Source organism: Talpa occidentalis, unplaced genomic scaffold (assembly GCF_014898055.3).
Source record: "Talpa occidentalis isolate TD23 unplaced genomic scaffold, MPIMG_talOcc4v2.1 talOcc4.6, whole genome shotgun sequence".
NCBI classification, from domain to species: domain Eukaryota; kingdom Metazoa; phylum Chordata; class Mammalia; order Eulipotyphla; family Talpidae; genus Talpa; species Talpa occidentalis.
Genome location: NW_023604972.1, coordinates 29333788 through 29354819, shown reverse-complemented (window position 1 = coordinate 29354819; position 21032 = coordinate 29333788). Strand labels below are relative to the sequence as shown.

The following is a 21032-nucleotide window of genomic DNA, read 5'->3' as shown; positions in this document are numbered from 1 at the left end:
AGAGTTAAATTTAACTGTACATATACACTGATTACATTCTATTTCAGGTACCTGTATAACTGTAAAGATGTTATATTACGAAGAAACACAGCTGGAAGTCTGGGCTTCTGCATTGTAGGAGGTTATGAAGAATACAATGGAAACAAACCTTTTTTTATCAAATCCATTGTTGAAGGAACACCAGCATACAATGATGGAAGAATTAGGTAATAATAATGACTACTTAACAAAAAACTTCAAGTATTATATATGCAAAAGCTTGGCCCCATGTGAAATAAGGTATACATTCTTTTTACCTTTATTATTGGTAAGAAATTAAAACATTTGTGTAGCATTCAATTTTTAAGAACTCCAAAATGATCACTTATTCTTGGTCCCATACAGCAACTTCCTACATTTAGAATCCCTTCTAACACAAACTGAAAGGATAAGGCTTACATAAACCGCTTAATCAGAAATAATGTAATTAAAACTGGCAGATGTAGCAAATCAACAAAAACTTGCAAATCAAAATGTTAATCTTATCTTTCTGTTTTGGTTTTAGATGTGGTGATATTCTTCTTGCTGTCAATGGTAGAAGTACATCAGGAATGATACATGCTTGCCTGGCAAGGATGCTCAAAGAACTTAAAGGGAAAATCACTCTCACTATTGTTTCTTGGCCTGGCACTTTTTTATAGATTCAAAGATGGATGGGTCAGAAAAAAAATCACAAGTAGACTAAGCTGAAAAACTCTTCATCAATTTTTGTACATAAAGGATACATTGTAAAAATGTAAACTTTAATGATCTAATCAAAGTCAACTACACCCTCAAAAAATGTAACTCAAAACAACCATTACTAATAGTTTTTATTCAGTGTGGAACATTTCTCTACAATGTATATTTTTCTAAACAGTTGAAATGGTTTGTATGCCCCCAATGAACTCAAATCATACAATTTGGTATATGCTGAGGTCTGCAAAGGGTAAATTATGGGCATTTTAAAAAAATTAAAGCCAGTGGATTTTAAAAGTGCACTGCTAAAAAATGTTCCTTTCATCAAAGAAGAAATAAATATTTTTCAAAAATTAGAGTTGTCCTTAATATGTGATACCAAGTTCATTTTTATTAGTAAGTTCTTAGTAATTGTTTAAAACCATGCCACCATCACGCACATATACTTTTTAAGCATTATCCCGAAAAATGCTCAAAATTAAACTTTGGATTTAATAGGAAATGATTCATCTAAAGCTCTTGCCATTTCTTCTTAACTGTATAAACTTCACATGCTGTTCAACCAATGTGCCTTGGAAAAAGCATTAAGGAAAGCCGAACCAGCTTGATCAGCTCCCATTGATGGCTATGAGGCAATTCCAACTTGTTTTCAGCGATGAGTGTTTGTCCATGTGCCTGCTAGAAACTAACCAAGGGCAAGCAAGCTATTTCAGAGGTCACTCAAATGCCTTTAGATTTTAATTTGCATATAAAAGTTCCCCATTTAGTTTCACCATGAACCCAAATTCAGAACACTGAAAACCTATGAAAAAGTTGTGATATCAAAACCGTACGAGTTCTTTAATATGCTAAGCAACAGTGCCACAGCAGTAATTATAAAAGACTAGTTTTAATCTCAGAGATGCCTTTTACAGTGCAACCTCTAAACTGGTATTTGATTAAGTCAAGAAAAATTATGGCCAAGCTGGGAAACCTTGACCTTTATCAAATACTGCATATGTACATAGCTAAACATAGCTCTCTAAATTCCCTGCTGAGTGACTCATTCACATTACTTTCTTGGATATAAAGTCATTACTGTCTTTAAATATTACAAGACAAAGATTTTTTTAACTTAACATGAAAAATCCACTTTTATTTTGGAGGAAAAGAAAAGGTTAACTTCGCATACTAACAGAACAAGATTCAAGGTACATTTCTCAAACATTATCCAGAAAAATAAGATTTATAGCATCTATTTCTGGGACTCATATACACAAAAGGCCATAACCATGCCTACTCTGCAGGTGCAGGTTCGGTGCTCTCCTGTTCAGGGGCGGGCTCACTGCCAGCTTCTTTTCCTTCTTTGCTTCTTTTAGATTTTTTGTGCTTGTGTCTCCTATGACTGTCTCCTTCTTCACTTTCATGTCGACGTCTACTATTACTGAAGAAAAGGAAAGGTGTGTACTTAAAAATGTTTTAAGTATACGCGTAACAAAAATCAACTCACTTTCCCTTGGTAAATTCTCAATATTACATTTAAATAATTTTTTCTCATATTCTGGGGAGTAATCAATTACATGGCTTTTATGCAGACTATATTTATAGATTCACCTTCAATGATACTGCCCTTGCTTCCCAGTGCCCATATACTTCATTCTGAAGGACTAATTATAAACTAGAAACTAAAGCACCAAATAAGAACAGGAAATATTTTCTAGGGTTGATTTAAGCAAACAATAGGCATTAAAATTTAATACTGATTTTTTTTTTTTTTTTGGGCCTCCCCGGTGGCGCAGCGGTTGAGCGCTGGGTTGCGAAGCTGCCCGCAGCCTCTGCAGCGCCGGTTCGATCCCCGGCTGCTCCCTGGCCACCAGAGGAGGGTCCCACATGGCACGCAGACCTCTTCCTGCCACCCGCTGCTCCCCTCAGCAGTGTACTTCGGTCCTTCTGCCTGCTCTGCTCCCCGCTCTGGCTCTGGTGAATTCTCTCACCCTCCCACGCTTCTGACTGTACCCAGTGCTTGTATAAATAAATAAATAAATAAATAAATAAATAAATAAATAAATAAATAAATCTTTAAAAAAAAAAATACTGATTTTTTTTTTTTTTGAGATTACAAGGCACTAAATTTCCTCCTTGATTAAACTGAACAGTTTCCATTAAAGATTGATTCATTTGTGAAAATACTCCTTCCCCAACGAAATAATGCAGTAAGTCTGATTCTCATTTTTTTTATTCCATGCTAATTTTGGTTAATGGACATTAATTATAGTGTTGTTAAAGAATCTTTGTTGAAGCCTAAAAGCAGTCAATTATTTCAACAGAATTACTCTTTACTTTCCAATTTAGGCACATTCTACTGGTTATTTGGCAATGTTTGCTTTTACTTCCTGAAGTCAACTCAATTTCTCTCTTAGCTTCACTATATTATTAAAAGAACAAACCTCCGAGATGACTTATGTCTGGTTTCCTCTTTCTCTCTGTGCCGTCTTTCTCTGTGTCGTTCTTCTTTCTCTCGACTTGCTCTGTGACGTTCATAGCCTCTTTCCGCATATTCCCTGTATCTGTATCGCTCTTCATCACTGAAATTGGAGTAGAAACAAGTTTTCTTGACAATTGGACTGTTAATTCTGAATAATTACAAACTGCAAAAGAAATTGAGACCTGAGTCCAAGCCAGAAGATGCCTGGCATCTTGTACAGAACAGGTACAAAATAAATGTTGAATTAAGAGGAAAATAATGCCATCCCCAGATTAGTACTAGATCTAACATAAGAATACAAAACATAATACATGTTAAAAGATCAATTTTACTGTTTTCAAAATTATGGGGTAAAAATCTTATATAGCAATGTTGTTTGTCTTCAAAAAGTATAATCTGTAATTGATTTAAGTTTTAATCAGTTTCTCTTTTACTACTTTTAGAATGAAAAACACATTTGTATAATCAGATTTCCAACCAAAATTCTTATGTGAAATCTTTGATAGAGTCAAATTTCTAAAAATACATTAAAATCTGACTCACGATGGCTACATGGGAGAAAGTAGGTAACGGTACTTATGTTTGTCAATCACATCAAGTTTATTCATCTAATAAAGAGGTATGAAAGTAAAAAAGGTACATCAAAGCAACTTCTACAACATCCTCTCAAAATGCAAGCAGGTAAGTGCCTATAGACATACTTGCAGTTTGACATCCCCGTTACTTAATACTATCTGTGCAGTAGGGGAGTGGGAGAATGCAAATGGCTAATAATAATTTCAAATATAGAAATTTATTTTTATTTTAATTTTTTTATTTTAATATTTATCATTTTTAAATTTTTTTTCAAATATATAAATTTAAACTGTACCTCCTTTTTCTGATTTTGGATAGCATGAACTAATGATAATGAGACTGAAAGCAAGAGTTAGGTTAGTTGTTATCTCCCTAATCACTGTCTTCTTCTCATGTCTTTCAATTAACATTTTTCTCTCCATATGCTCAATTTTTTTTGTTTGTTTGTTCAGTACAAAAGTCAGCGCTCTATAACCAACTATCAATACACTGAACTGAAGAAAAAAATATCTTTTTGGAGCACTGCATGCTACAGAGCGTTGGTTTCTAGAAATGCATCCTGAATACAAATTATTCAATTAACTTGAATGAAACATCAAGACATTAAGGAATCTGAGTAACAGGAGATAGTATTGGTAGAAAGTACAAGCCATATAGAACAAATCAGCCTGTGGTCTCCTGGCAAAAGTAATGATTAAGGGCCCCCTCCCACCCCCCCACCACCGGTGGGGCAGCGGTTGAGAGCTGGGTTGCGAAGCTGCCCGCAGCCTCTGCAGCGCCGGTTGAACGATCCCCGGCTGCTCCCTGGCCACTGGAGGAGGGCCCCACATGGCGCGCAGACCTCTCCTGCCGCCCGCTGCTCCCCTCAGCAGTGTACTTCGGTCCTTCTGCCTGCTCTGCTCCCCACTCTGGCTCTGGTGAATTCTCTCACCCTCCCGCACTTCTGACTGTATCCAGTGCATGTATAAATAAATAAATAAATAAATAATTTTTTAAAAAAAGATTTGTTTAAAAAAAAATGTAATGATTAAGTAATCCTATGCCTAATGCCAAGTCATACTGCTAACCAAGTTAGTCTCACCAACTGTGATTGTTACATTTTTTAAATGTTTTTTAAAGTATTAATACACACCATGTATACGTGCATACAAATATATGTACATGTTGGTATACACATGTACACATACACTTTTTCTTTCTAACCACAGACATGTACTTTGTATTTGGAAGGTGGAAGGAAGCATGCACCTGAAAGGCAATGTACCGTTAACAGGCAGTGTAGAGTAGGGTGCAGAGTGGATCCAGGATCACATGCTGACTAGCACATAATTAAATATATGACCTAGTGTGACTTAACCGCTCTAAATCTCAGTTTGCTGATCTGTAAAATTTGTGACAATCTTTTCCAGGTTTTTTGCAGCACTGGAAATTAACATTTATAAAGCACCTGGTATATAAGAGTAGGCCCTCAATGAGTAACAGCTAACATACAAGCTCACCATCTTCAGTAAATTTAATGCTGTAGTTCTCAGCAACATCACAAATGATTATAGTTAACTCCTGTTAAAAAATGAGGCTCCCTTTGTAATGCTTCCAATTAGAATTACAGAAAAATCAGTAAGGTCAGTTTATCTCATAGTTAATTGTTTTTAACTCTCTTTTCCCTATCGCCCTAACAAACTTGTCAGCTTTGATGCCCGTTAGATTCTGAGGGCAGTAAACCTTACTACAGATGATAGAAGAGTCAGTCTCACGCACAAAATATAAAAAGACCCCTTCTCTTCCATTCTTTTTTTCTGATAAGAGTCAGTCTCACGCACAAAATATAAAAAGACCCCTTCTCTTCCATTCTTTTTTTCTGATAAGCAGCTGCAGCACAAAGGTTTCTCTGGGTCTGGAAATCATTAGAACTCATTTCAAGCACCCTAGAATGAGCAGCCTTTCTTTCTAGTCCACAATTAAATTGCCAAAAAAACAGATGTTGAAACTGGTTTGTAATTTTCAAAACAACGAACCTGTAATTTGTAACACAACACATAGTACCTGCCATATCACTAAAATGTCAAGTCTTCAGGGGAAAAAAGAAACACGTTGTTACTTATATTTCACTTGGATTTTTCAGAGAACACTTTATCCCTAGATAATTCACAAAATTCCTCCTCCTTTTGCCTCTCTGGCCTTGAACTTTTAGTCATATTTAGGTAAACATTGACTCCTGCTGCCCTACAAACTTAGCAACCTGAAAACCAAGTGTGATTTAGTTTCAATAAAAATTAAGTAGCGCTTATGCATGTGTACATTGAAGAATCAAAATTTAGTCTCAAATCTTCTATAAATATTATATCATTTAGCAAATCAATTCATTTTAACCTTATTTATCACGTTTTAATTTTCTTAACTTGTCCTACTTCAAAATAAATTCATGTGAACTGCATTAGAAAGAGTTCAACTTTCTGGAAAATAATGCTCTTGACCTTAATAGAATCATGCACTTAAGTGACTAGAATTAACAGCACATGCTCCAACCTACAAACAAAATATGTACTCACACATGCACACAAACATATATATATGTATCATACCTTTACTTAGTTAATAAGATTTTATTAGCACCCACAATGTATAAGTCAATTAGGACCCATAGAAAGGGAGAAAAATAAGTCTATTTACCTACTACTTGGACAATTTTTTTATTATGTTTTAAACTATTAACCAGTCCTGTCAAGTTGACAGGTTAAATCTATAAGGATAGCATATGACTATTTCTGTCTCTCAGCAGACAGTTCTGTGCCTGGTGCATAATACTCAGAATATCTGTTATATGAATAAAAAAATGAATTGCTCCCCCAACTCAAAAATAATCAAGTGCACAGAGGAACAAGGAAAATGAAAATCTTTAAGTTATAATTTTTAAGCTACCTAATTTTAACACTAGAAAGGATTTTAAGTAGTATCTCAACCATATTTAAGTAACAACTCCACCATTAATTTGTGTTTCCATTTCCTCATCCAACAAATCAAAATTTAAAAAAAACTAGATAAATCCCCCAGATCCTATATTTTTTTGGACTGAGAAATATAATTACATGATTATATCTAAAAAAAAAAAAAAAAATGCTTCCTGAATCAAGTACGTGCCCACATCCTGAAATGATATACTGCTTCATCTCATTCAGCAAAAAGTAGCTGGCATGAGAAAAAATTGTCTTTAACTTCATTTTACATTGTGATGATACTGAGACTGCTATAAGATGTCCAAATTAATACTTTGAAGAATAAGATGTTCAAATTAATGTTATGATAGTGATAGACTGATTTTTCTTCATTTCAAAATCTGTTTAGGAAAGACAGTTTCACCAAGTTTTCAAAATTGTATTCATCTTCCTCCTCTTGAAATGTTTAAGTCAGTAATGCCACTGCTAGGCATTACTGTAAAAAGTGTGAAGATACAAAAATGAATAATGGTGCTCAATACCCTTAAAGAGACATACTAAGACAGACATGCTTCAAAGAAAATACAAAGAGTGCTTAAGGAGAATGTGAAGGAAATAACTAACGGACTGTAGAATGAAGAGAAGTTTGTGAGGCAGAGAAGAGAAGCAACATGAGCAAGGGAAGTATGACACAAGAGGAATCAGAAGAGCAATCAGTAAAGTGTAGCTAGAACAAGCAGCATATTGGAGAGAATTGGGGTCAAAATGCAGAAAGGTGCACTGAGGCCAGAGTATGATATATCTTACAGATTATTTAAGAATTCTGAAGTTTATTCTTAAGGTCAGGAATACATGCCAGTACCACATCATTGTATGAATTCTTTCCAATGGCATAGAAAGTTTTAGGAGTCAATTTCCAGACACCAACCATCATTATTTATTTTCTCCTAAATCTGAACTACCTAATGACACACCTGCAGGTAAATCACCAAGCCGCTTCTCAAGCCAACCAATCCTTTAGCAATCATCCCCTAGCCCTATTAAAAAGAAAGGCATTCCTTTCACCAATTTTACTATAGTACATTGGTTCAGGGAATAAAAAATCATCATGACATCAAAAAGACTAATTTAAAATTCCTATCCCTAATCACTTTTCAAGTAATCCTTCTCTAGTTGAACTGGATTTTCCAACATCACATCAAATATAAATTCTAAGAAGCCTATGAAATAAATGTGTACAGATTCCTACACTTTCAACAAACCTGTTGAAAACACTTGGTGTAGGACTGTGATCTCGCTCCCTCTCTCTCTCTCTGGTGCGCTCTCTTTCTCTGTCCCGGTCACGGTCCCGCTCTCGGTCTCGGTCTCTGTCTCTATCTCGGTCTTTCTCTCTTCTTGCATAATAGTCCCATTGCTTGCTGGTATCCACAAGACTAGGCCATGAAGGAGCAGAACCAGGAAGGTGAGGAAAGGCAACTATAAGAAAAATAAAAATAAACATAATTAAAAACAAAAGTTATGGTACCTAAAAAAAAACAAGAGAAAGATAGAAGGGTTGGGGGAATACTAAAATATAAGATAAAATTTCACCCAAAATGCTTCTTAAGATTATAATGGGTATTTATCTTATAAATAAAAAAGATTAACATATAGTGCAGACAGTTTAGAGGGTATAATGAGAAACAAACCTGAAAGAGAACTAACATATAAATATTCTCCTTATTGTAAGGCTACCAGGAACTAGAAGACATAATACCATAAACTTCCCAATATCAAAATGTAAACCAAAATACATAAGGACACCTTCACCTTCAAAGTACTGAAGGAAAATAATGGTCAACCTGAAAAAACATGTCCAGGAAGCCCTCACTTAATTTTTTAGATAGGTTCTGTAGATAGGTTTTAGGTTTTAGATAGGTTTTCTGTAGATAGGTTCTTGGAACTGCAACTTTGAGTTAACTGGGGATAATAATGAAAGCATTATTATAAATAAAAGCATTTGTTTAATGTCACAGGCCAGGATTTTTCACCCCATCAATGGTATGACAAAATGACATTGAAAAAATTTATTCAAGAACTTGTACTCAACAAAGTTCTATTTCAAGAGTAATAATGTAACAAAAGCATTTATTAAAAAAAAATTAGCAAAAATTCTAACCAACAGACTTCACCAAAAGAATTTCTATTAGAGATATGCATAATACAATTCAAGAGTAACCACGGGGCATGGCTGGCTGATTCAAAATCAATCTGGGCAACTAAAATTAATACTTACCGTTGCCATATGGAAAAGCACGTGCAGAACGACTATCATAACCAGAGGAATGTCCACTGTTGAAAAAAAACAGGTGTTTTTTTTCTGAATTTTAACAGTTTGGTGCAAATGCAAAAAATATCAAGGCAAAATTATGACTTGCATTTACCGACTACATAATAAGCTTTCATTCTGTACTTTTGTCTTTTCATACATTAAAATAGAGACATTTTAACCTCAGTAAATATTGAATCGATCATCTACTTGTAAAGAATATATATATAGCTTACTAAGCACTATTTAACGTAAGTAATACAGTCAAAACAACTTGACTCACAAGGTAACAAACTTTGAGGCTAATTGAATATTTGAGACTTTGTTAAAATTTAATCTTCAAAAATTAGTTTTAATGGCTATAAATGAGAAATTCAGCCCCACTGACAAGATCAACAAGTACCTTTTAATACTCTGAATGAGAAAACAGATGTTTAATAAAGACAATAAAATCTGTATGTTCTCACAATTCACACTTAGCTGAGTTTTATCATTTCCTTTGAAAATCATTCATACATGGCTTGATGCTATCTATGATGACAGTCTCTCAGTCTTAAGTAATTTGGACTATTTTATCCAAAATACATTAGTTTAGTAGCTTATTTGCTACTAAAGAGAAAATAATGATAGCTACCATTGATTAGTAATTCCTACATGTGAACTATGCTGATGCTTTATATTCACTAATTGTTTCAATCTTCACAACTCTAACAATCCTACTTGATAAAAGAGGAAACTGTGTCTCAAAGTACATAGTTTAGGAACCTTGCCAAGCAACATATGGCTGAAAAGTTCTGAAGTCAAAATGTGAACCCGATCTGTGTGATTCCAAAGCTTATGTTGTTAAACACAAATTGCCTACCATGAAGAAAATAGTCTTCAGTACAGCATTGCACCTAACATAAAGCTTAAGTACAGGGTATAAAAAAATCAGGCAATTGCCATGCAGCATGGATCCAATCATCCTTTATGGAAGCTGAGTTGCAGCAGGGTAGCAAGGAATAAAGACCGTTTTTTAAAAAAAAAAAAACAGTTGTGCTTACCTACTCCTAAAACAGACATGCATTATTCATGATTGCCAGTAATCTATATTTGTAGTTCCTACAAAAATTACTATTGTTAAATTTTTTAACAATTTAGGGTGAATAAATCAAAGCAAGAGTTTGCAAGGTCCTATCCATTTCCTTTGTCCTTTTTTAAAAAACCTGGCTATAGATCCAACATCTTATATAAAATAACTAACATAGATATAGATCTGTGAATTTAAAAGCAGGTACTATTGTTCACAAAATTAGATCTTTCAAAATGTTACCAAGATATGTACATGGATCCTCCTAGCAATGATTAAAAAAATGTATTTATACTGCTTTACCTTTCTATTGTTGGTATTAGAGATGGCGGGGGAGCGCCAGGTGGAGGAGGAAAACCTGAAACATTCAATCAGAAGATCAAAAAAGTTAATAGAATATACCTTTAATGTCAAGAGTGCAATAAAGCTGTTGAAATCACTAAATATCTCTGGGGACATAAACGTGCTTCTCTATGTTATAATGGACAAAAAAAATGGAGCTTAAAATTATAAACATATTTTGAAGCATTAAAACTTTCAATGAACATTCTGGTCTAATACACAGAACACAAATTGGTAGTTAGGACACCCGGTCTTATTTTCAGCACCACACACAGCCCATTTTGTGAATATGAGAAAGTTAATCTCAATGCCTTACCTTTTCCATATATAAAACAGTAGTAGTATTGCCACCAGATATGCTATACTTGAAATGTTTTAAAACAAAAGCAAATAAAATAGCATTTACCACTTTCAAAAAATATTTTGAGAGTTTGAGATGTATAGGAATTTAAATGTGTAATTTATGAATAAAATCTTACCATTAAACATAATTAAGGCTAAGAACATCATTGTAAAATATACTTTAAATAGCAAAACCCAAAATACCTATTTTATTTTACAAAGAAAGGGACAGAGTGTAGTTTTGGATTAGTTTGGCAAGAAAATAATTTGCAACTTTATATCACAAAATCTGCATATCTAAATGAAATACCACAGAATATGGCTAAAAGGGACCAGAACAGTTAATCTACTCTATACTTTCAAATTCGAGTAGGTAATAAAGCATTCCAACAAAAGACTTTAAGATTCCAAAACTTATAATGACAATTCCTTCCAAGATTTAACAACACTTACTACTAGGAACTGCATTAAATTATATACTTGAAGTCTAACACTACCATTCACATTGCCGTCCTGAATGAGGACACAAGCAATCCATTCCTATATTCTCTAACAACCTCCACATATTTGAAAACACTTCCATTAAGCCTCCTTATTAGTATTCTATGGAAAAATGGATCCCAGTTCTCTTGACCCTTCTCATAGGCACATTTAGTCAATTTTGGGCCCTTCTTCAATATATAGTTAATACAATCTTCACTGTATCCAGCTTTAGGTTCTGTAACTCCTTATTATATATCTTAGAAGTGCAGTTTAGCTATTACCACATTAGTTCTACAGTCCACAATACTGTTTTATATAGCCTCACAACCACATCTCATTTCAAACTAAAAAGACATACCAATGATTCCTTTATGACTTCTCCTGGTTAAATTTTTTTCAGTCACATTCACATACAATTAGTGACTCTATCCCATATCTAAATATATAGACTATCCAATGCTATATAAACTCCACTTTCTGTTATCAAGGATATTTTGAATTTAGACCCACTCTTGCAAACACTGTAACCTCACATTCTCTTTACACTCCTTGAATTTTAATACTGAACTCAATAAAAACAACTGCCATCACATTTGCATTACACTACCAAAAAAAAAAAAAAAAAAAAAAGAAATGAAACCTGAAAAAATGTAAAAACAAAACACCACCAAGAACACTGGACCAAGTATAAAGTCCTTCTAGTCATAGTATTGCAATAATGAACAATTAAATCACCACTAAGAACAACCATCTGATCAATGGTCAATCAATCCAACTGTGAGGTTCAGAAGAAATTTTCTCACGATACTGTTAGGCCAGCAAGGCAAAATAAAATTAGAGAATATGATAAAGTCAAGATAAATGATCTTTCTCTTCTCTTGTAGTCATTTTATCATTAAAAAAATTCACAGGCCTGAAAAAACATTTCTTAAGAAAAATTTTATTTATATCCTATACTCTATTTTTGTCAACAAATTGATATGGTGAGAATTTTCCCAGAATCTCTATTTCCACAGAAATGGGTAAGACAGATATAAGAAAACTAAATTATCTTAATCAAAACTGGAATGAAGCAAAGGCAGAGCTGAAAATAGGACCTTGAAATCCCAATAGCCTATTGCATATTCTAACCACATCAACACTGTCCATCCTGTAACTATAAGCTTGAAATTTCATGTTTATTAACAATGATGGAGAAAACATGAAAAAAGTTTTACCTGGAGGTGGTACAGTTATTGGAATACCTAAAAAACAAGTGATGAAATTTAATATAGTAATTGGATTTCATAACCTGTTACGTATTTATGCCATCACCAAAACAAACTTTGAAATAAAACCCCTCGCCTCATTTTCCTGGCTTATTCACTCAAGAGAAACATTCTGTTTTCTTGCAGAAGAACAACAAGTATTAACAGCCGACTTCCTGATGAAAACCCAGTCTAACAACCTAATAGCAAGGTTTTCCCCACTAGTTGTAATCACAAAATTAGACATCAGTTAAAAAAGCACACTTGTGCATATACAAACTCCATAAAATTAACACTAAGAATGAGAATTAATGTCTGATCTTGTTATTTGAGGAGATGATCAATGAGCTCTTTAACACTGTAGGTAGTGCAAGGTAACTAAAGATGATGAATATTCACTTTATTAAATAGTGCTGATTTAGACTGTCTTGCCATTGTTGACGGTAATAGGGAAAAGTTACTTTTCTTGATTTGTGGGAGTAGAGAAAGGGGGTTTATAGTCAATTCACATATATACACCCCCAGAGCACATTACAATAAATGCAGATGATTTATTTCTGTTGGAGTCAGTAAATACTAATGACTCTCACTTATATGTAAAAATTATAAACTATGCATAAACCTTCTCTATTTAGACTGGTCAAATGTGCCCATAAATCCTAACGCAAAATTTGCTTATTTAGCACTAAAATTTAGAATTTTAATATATTAAAAAGTTTATATAGCATGCAAACTGTGGCTTTCTGTTGAAGAAAAAGGACATATCTAAGTAGGAAAACAAAAAAATTAAAATTTTTTCATGAAAAATGTTATACTATAAAAAATTTCAACACAAAATGGTCTACTAAATCCTATCTTAAAAACTGCATCAAAATTTGTCCAAAACAGGAAAAAACTAATACATCTACTAAATATATCAGAAAAAATAATATAAATAGTATTGCTTTCGACTGTTTTCTTGTCAATGGAAACACCTGCTAATAATTTATTTAAAACTTTTCTGGGATGTTCTGCCAGAATCAGTGGTTTCTATAAAAAGATCTTCAAGCAGCAATTGACCTTAAAATGAAGAATGAAGCACCTAACTTAGCTACCTTTGTAATAAAAGGATATGCTAAACTTACAAAACCAACATGACTGAAAGAGATACGTAAAGCAGACATGTTTCAAAAATCATGAAGCACAAAAAAATATACTAAACCGATCTAGTTTAATGGCAATTCTCATCTATTCTAATGTTATGTTGTTGCATCCTAAATTACTAAACTAAAAGAATCCAACAAAGGGCCTCCCCTTGGTGGTGCAGCAGTTGAGCCCTGGGCTGCAGAGGCTGCAGGTTCGTTCCCTGGACACCAGTGAGGGTCCCACCAAAAAAAAAAAAAAAAAAGAATCCAACAAAAACAATACAAGCTAGCAGAGCCCAGACACCAAACTAAGTGGGAACTAAATAAGGAAGGCAGAACATATTAAATGTTCTATTATTACCTGATTTTTCTTTAGAAAAGTATAAATTTTTTTACACTATCAAACTTCACTATTTGACCTAGTTTTCACCTTTAAATATATGATTATTCTCTAAGGTATATAAGATAAAGGACTATACCAATTTGGCTACCCACTCTGTAATCCTAATAAGTTTATCTAAATGAGCAATATACATCACACTTCAGCTAATGCTCAGTAGAACGTACTAAAATGTGATTTCAAGCAAAATAACTAAGAAATTACTAGCCAGTCTCTCAAAATTTAGTCCTCAAAAACATTTAAGTTGTCAAACTTCCACAAAACATAAAAAGGCGTAAATCAATTAAGCATGTTATGAAAATAGTTAAAATTACAAGTCTGCTTTTAACTTTAAACTACTACAGTAGTATCAGAACAGCTTTTTTAAAAAAATCAACTGGAAGGAAAAAAAAAAATCAACTGGAAGGAATTAAGAGCTCAACAAAAAATCATTTTCTCTCCCTCTCTATGTAATTATTATATAAACACACACACACACACACACACACACACACACACACACACATCTCCATGGCTTTCCAATTGATATCAACACATCAAAAAGGTGGCATGAGAACTAGAAAGGCTTACTTGTGAGATCTCTTTCATCTAAGATATTTCAACATTAATCTTTATTGGTAAATGTTCACTGAATATATAAAGTTGATAAAACACTATACAATCAATGTCAGTGTACTGTGTCAAAATAACTTTTTGACAATTGTCAAATGTATTTTCAAAATGCAACTAAGTTTAAATATCTGATATAATGTAAGGCTAGCATAATTCTCATCTAAAAATCAAAGTATTTGACTCTTGTTAGCAGAAGAAGAAGAGAAATAGCGTAATAAAGGAAGAGAAAATGAGTCTCAAAATCCCTGTCCTCTGACTCTCAAAATTCCCAGGTTCCTGGCCAAAAGACTGGAAACACACAAGGCAGAAGAGCATTGAGTTTCTTTTCTCAATTCTTTATAAGACAACTAGGAAAAATGTTTCATTTTCTGGAAAGCTTTGCAATAAAAGCAGTAAATGTAAGATTTCTGGTATTCCCCAAAAGTAATATTCAAGCTCCAATGGATTATTAGATCAGTAGTTCTGAAACTTCAGTGACCATCAGAGATCACCTGAAGATTGTGTTAAAACACAGATGGCTGGGTGCCTCTCCTATAATTTCTGATTCGGTCAATTCAGGGTAGGCCAGATAATTTACATTCCCATCACACAGATGGTGATGTTGCTAATCAGAGCCAGAGGATGAAGACTCTAAACTTCTTTCCTAATTGCACAACTGAGCACCTCAATATTCAATATAGATGAAATTTCATTCCAAATTTTTAAGAATCCAATAAAGCAAATGACACTATGAAAAAACACAGTATAACTTTATGGCAGTCCATGTTCTCTGGTATCCTCAAAATATGTAACAAATACTCTGAAATGTAAATCCTGGGGGTAGGGAAAATGAAGTACTATTTGGGGGTCTAAAGGAATTGAACTCAACAAATAGAAAAGCAGCATACAAATATTAAAAGGAATTTGACTATTTCAAAATTGTCACAAAACAGAGGCTCTATACTCAACAAAAAAGCTGAAGATCGTCTATGAACTCATTTTCAAGGTATCCCACCATAAGACATAAGAAAGTTAGGTGATAGGCAGTTTCTGACATGGCTTCCAATGATCCCTGCCTCTAGGTATTTATGCCTTTTTATTACCTCCGGATTTTATATCCTCCCTTTGAAAATGGTTTGAATATAATGAGTTATTCCTAACAAGTGAAACACAGCAAAAGTAATAGAATGTCACTAGGAGACAAAAGGGAGTGGCTTCTATTTGGCTGGTATCCTCTCTACTCTCTTCTGTCTTCATGCTTTGATACAGCAAGGTGCCATGTTGGAAAGAAACAATCTTTTCAACGAAGAGGGGAGTGGATTTGAAAATGAAGTCTTTTTGAGATGATGCTCTCAAAGTCTGTGAGAGATGTTGAAGCATGGGACTAGGTAAACTGTTCGCACACTTCTAACTCACAAAAACTATTCGGTAATGTCTGTTGGTTTAAACATCACTATGTTCTGAAGTACCTTGTTATGCAATAAGAGTTAACCAGTACATATTATAGCCACTTATTTCTCTGTAAAGTTCAAATGAGAAAAAAGCATGGCACGATTATGTGATACATGATTTCTATTTACTAATAACTTTCAAATTTCATCAGCACTATTTTAAATATCACCTCTAACTCATGTTCTATACCATCAGTATTTTTTAATTACATGTAAACACATTCAGACACACATATATCATCTAACCTTTAAAAATACAGAAACATGGGATATAAAAAACTATAAAGCTACTTCTTTAGCATTAAAGTGAACTAAGTAATTACAAGACACAAAAAAGGATGAAAGTAATTTTAAAGAAAAAAATGTGTTTTAAAAGGTGAAATGCTCACAAAACAAAGTAACAATAGTTACAGCATACTCTATACTTAACAGGTAGAAGTTTTGGGTAAACTATAAAATGGATGAATTATTTTAACCTTACTAGGAACTCTTGATCAATGAATAAAATCCATCCAAAAGAAATGTAAATTTTACAGAGAACTTATAAAAGAGCTAATCTCTATAAGCACATATATAGCCAATGATTGAAAGAGTAGCACAAACAAGAGTAATTTTGTTAATTAGATCTTAATTAAATTCTACATAATATAGCTTCTACAGCACATTAATAATATAATTATTATAAAGGGAGCATTCATGGGGGAAAAGACATTCAAAACTCAACATCCTAAAGTTTTCCATTTCTATTAAACTTTCATTTAAATTACTGTAATTGTGCCAGAAAATATTTTGTTTTTACAGATAATTAACATTATCCTCTATTTCGAGCCTACTGAAAATATTGATAGGATACTGCATTTCTTTTTAGTATAGAAAAACACAACAAGAGAGAAAATTAACACACTTCTTAAAAACTTCAAGGAATTCTTTTTCAAAGATACTTCTAAAAAATACATTTTTCAAATGCTTATTTTCTGGCAAATAGCTTATTATATTCACATTCACATGTGAACAGAATATACTCATAAAATAGTTTCTCAAAGGGAAAAAACTGTACTTCCTCAAGGACATTAATAATATTCACCCAATATTAAGTCAAGTTTCTGCCAACACAGCAGTTCTCAAAGTTACTATCTGGAGATTCCCGGAGGTCTCTGAGACCTTTTTAGGAATCCTCAAGGTCAAAACTACTTTCATAAAAAAACTAAGATGTTATTTGCCATTTCACTCTCATTCTCTTACAAGTATACAATGAAGTTTCCCAGAGGTTATATATGATATCACAATAAATTTTATGCACAAGTAAATAGAAAAACCCAATTTTTTTCTATTAAGACACAGTAAAAAGATTTGCCAAAAAAAAAAAAAAAGGCCACGCTACACCAAATATTGTCTGCTAGCCTGGAAAAAGGTTTTCCCCCCCCATAAAAATACTGTCATGATGTTAATATGTAATTGATTTATCAGGAGGAGTATTTTTAAATTAATATTTAAGTATAACAAGTATTTTAACTTCTCAGTTTTAATTTCTAACCCCCCAAAATTGATATAACACATATAAATAAAGGATCTTTGAAGACTGCAGTAATTTTAATAGTGTAAAGGAGTCTGAACAAAAAGTTTGAGAGCCACTGTGTTGGAACCAGGCTGTTGACAGAAAAACAATCTAAAGGCAATGAAAGCCTTAGAAGAAAGCAGAAAGGCTCCAAATGTCAGCTGCTTTTCTCCCTCAGACCCATATATCATCACTAATCCAAAATCAAGATATTGAAAGCATGAACAAGATTTTCAAGTTCATGCAATTTTAAGTACTAGATGTCTACTAAGACAGTGACATAGTACTTGGGAAAGAATATCCTTCTACAATGCGAATGTTACACATTTCAAAATCTAGATAAACAGCTAATCCTTCCTCCAACTTAGAAAGCAGAAATGACATATCTGTGGATATGCTTAATTAAACTATATCTCACTAAATCAAAGTCTTCCTTAACTTAGTAGTATTCTCCTACTGAGCTAGATTTCTGTTTCCAAGACTTCAAGAACCATAGTCAGTCACATGAGCCTTAATAGTGATTAACATTAAAAAAATGCCTTAAATGTCTTTTTCAACTCTACTATAAAAGATAAAATATGTGATAATAAAGTAAATTAATATTTAAAAGTTTAAAAAGTAAATTAAAAGTCCACCATAAAATGTAATATAGTTTGAACAGTTAAAACCTATTCATAAGCATTAAATTATTTTGAAAACAAATAAAATAAGCCAGACACAGAAAGATAAATATTATATGATTCCACTTACATGAGATACCTACAATAGGCAAATTCATAGAAAAGAGACTACCAGGCAAGGGGGTAGGGGGGCGGCATTGCTCAATGAATACACAGTGTTACAGATAATGAAAGAGTTTTAAGCATACAGCATAGTTATGTTACTTACAACAGCATAGTGAATGCACTGAATGTCATTAAACTGTCATTAAAAGGTTAAAGTAATAAATGTTATATAAAGTATACTTGACCACAACAAAAAAAATCCACAAACTCAACTATTCTATAACATCAATCTTTCAAATTTTACCATTTTTCTTCCAATAAACAAGTACTTCAAAACTGGTTTATTCAATTAAACTTAGACTTGTAAACTTGGCAAATAGTAAAACATTCACTTAATTGAAAAAAAATGTTTTTGAGATCTGATACTTGCTTTTCACAACATTATTTTCCTACCCACAAATAAATATGAAAGCACTTAATATCAGGGGAAAACCCTTAGAAAAGCAAAATTTTTAGGACATGTTATTGGGTGACTATACATAATCCAATACAGTCTTTATAGCAGTTAATAGACTTTTGAACAAAACTTTTTGGGAAGGGGGGAAGAAAGTGGGTAGAATTCTGGTTCTGTTACTTTCTAGCTATTACTAGCTATTATTTAAACTCCTTAAGCTCCAGTTTCCTCATCTGTTAAATTAGAATAATGTTCTATTACAGAAATTATCAAAAATCACATACATGGAAATGTGCTTAAAACAGTGCCCTCAATAGTAAGCACTGAATAAATATTAGTTATTATTGCTCAGTAAAAGTATGAAACGACACTAAAGCATTTCTAAAAACATAACACAGTAAAAACTATTTTCCAGCTCATTGGAAAATGAAGGAAAAAAAACAGATTTTGCAAACATTACAGAAGACACTGATTAATCCAGTATTTGGTGTCAAGCTGTTAGTATGACAATAAGGAGTCACATTAAATACTTTTCCATTAAAACAAACAAACAAAACATCCTAAAGTCAAAGTCACTATGTTAATTTAGGACAAGGCATCCCTTACATGTTTATTGCACTCTCAAACTCAAAGCCTCCTCTACTCTTTGTTTTCTCTTGTTTCTAAGAGGGATTTATGTAAATTTGTAGAAGTGTTTGAGAGGGAAAGAAGGCAATACATCTCTCCCCTTTTGCTAACTAAATGATAATTCTAGCACCTCACTGTTGTTAAGGAGTAACTACTCAGGCAATGAGCCTTAGTGATGACCATGTTATGCTCCCAACTAAGACTCTTCTGAGAGTGAATAATAATAATGATGATGCTAGGACAAAAGGTATAAAGTAGAACTGTTCCAGCCAAAACTGGATGTATGATCATCATATTTATGAAAAAGATGGTAGCACCAAAATATGGGCATAATGTATCATTACCACATTTGTTCCATATATACAGGACATAAGTCTTAAAAACATGCATTTAAAAGCTAATTTTAACAAAGACAACATTAAAATGGTTAATTTTTAAGTTTTTTTCCTTTCCTTTTTCCTCTTATTTCTTAAGAAAGCAAAACAAAACCCAAGGTTTCTCCAAGAAAAATGGGTGCTTCTAAAGGCAATACAGACAGACTAGCTTTCTTTCACTAGCAGCTTATAGGTAATCTAAATTAAAACAATCTCGAGAACATGCTGTAGTCATGTGGTTCTGTGGTAAACAGTCACTGAAAATACAGCTTTAATGAAGGCCTACATTCAGCTGGTAATTATCTATGCAGCCATACTGTAGATTAGAGCCAGTGCCCATTCTGAGTGAAAACTGCCTTAGTGACTACACCAAGTGTCAATCTGAAAAGTTTGCTGGTGTTATGAATACATAAATACGTTGCTAACTCAATTAGCTAATATATTTAGAGAATGTGAACTATACACAAATATTTGTGAGTAACACTGGAAGGGAACTGATGGAAATACATATCCTGTGCGCAGTCCAACAGCTCAAAATCAGGTTTTAAAAAGGGGGTAATTCAGATCGTCTCAATTTTTTAAATTTTGATATTGAAATCTCCATACCCCCATGCAAAAACCCTGGGGTGTGCATGTACAAACACACACACCTTGCTGGTTAAACCAGAATTAGAATTCGTCTGAATTTGTGACTATATATAATCCAATCCAATATATGCTGACCAAACAATAAGAAAATATGACCTGCAAATAAGCATCAAAGGAAATCTGGACAGATCGTTTAAAATATTAAAAGCATGTAACTGAGAGTATTAAACAAATAGTTTAAGCAACTGAAAAGACTCATTTGTACTCTACAGTATAATGCCACAGATATCCTAAACATTACTAAAAGATGTGCTATACCTATAAACACAGTATATGGCAAAGAAATCATATAATTTTATATTTTAAAAAGCATACTTCCAAAAAAAAAGCATACTTCCAGATAACACCATTACCTATTAACTATCATTCTACAGAATTTATAAATACTTTATATCAGTAAGGTAATTATTTTTTCATCATTAATTCATACCACCTCTCTCTGCTTTAACAGTTAGTACTTAACTATATAAAATGTTAGCCATTTGGAGATATACTATATTAGCTAGCAAATTCAATAAAAAATTTAAATCACCTTTAATACACAGTTAAGTTTAAATAAGATTATACAGTAACCTAGCATAAGGACTGTTATGATATATAGT

At 33.0% G+C, this 21032-nt stretch overlaps 2 protein-coding genes across 15 annotated transcripts in view; one reads left to right on the top strand and one right to left on the bottom strand.

Annotated features, from left to right (window-relative positions):
- Window positions 1-997, top strand: part of LNX1 (ligand of numb-protein X 1) — a 106851-nt gene extending 105854 nt beyond the window's left edge. For both annotated transcript variants that reach the window (XM_054687874.1, XM_037530490.2), the window contains 2 exons: window positions 48-206; window positions 545-997. In XM_054687874.1, coding sequence (XP_054543849.1) covers window positions 48-206; window positions 545-680 — 295 coding nt within the window. In that variant the 3' untranslated portion in view covers window positions 681-997. The remainder of the gene's footprint in view (window positions 1-47; window positions 207-544) is intronic.
- A 779-nt stretch (window positions 998-1776) lies between these two features.
- The window catches only part of FIP1L1 (factor interacting with PAPOLA and CPSF1), a 60872-nt gene continuing 41616 nt past the window's right edge, over window positions 1777-21032 (bottom strand). For 7 of the 13 annotated variants that reach the window (XM_037530474.2, XM_037530475.2, XM_037530478.2 and 4 more), the window contains 6 exons: window positions 12452-12478; window positions 10371-10425; window positions 8966-9021; window positions 7953-8166; window positions 3144-3281; window positions 1777-2140 (listed from right to left, as the gene is read on the bottom strand). In XM_037530474.2, coding sequence (XP_037386371.1) covers window positions 1993-2140; window positions 3144-3281; window positions 7953-8166; window positions 8966-9021; window positions 10371-10425; window positions 12452-12478 — 638 coding nt within the window. In that variant the 3' untranslated portion in view covers window positions 1777-1992. The remainder of the gene's footprint in view (window positions 2141-3143; window positions 3282-7952; window positions 8167-8965; window positions 9022-10370; window positions 10426-12451; window positions 12479-21032) is intronic. The other 6 variants (XM_037530476.2, XM_037530481.2, XM_037530479.2 and 3 more) reach the window with 1 other exon arrangement.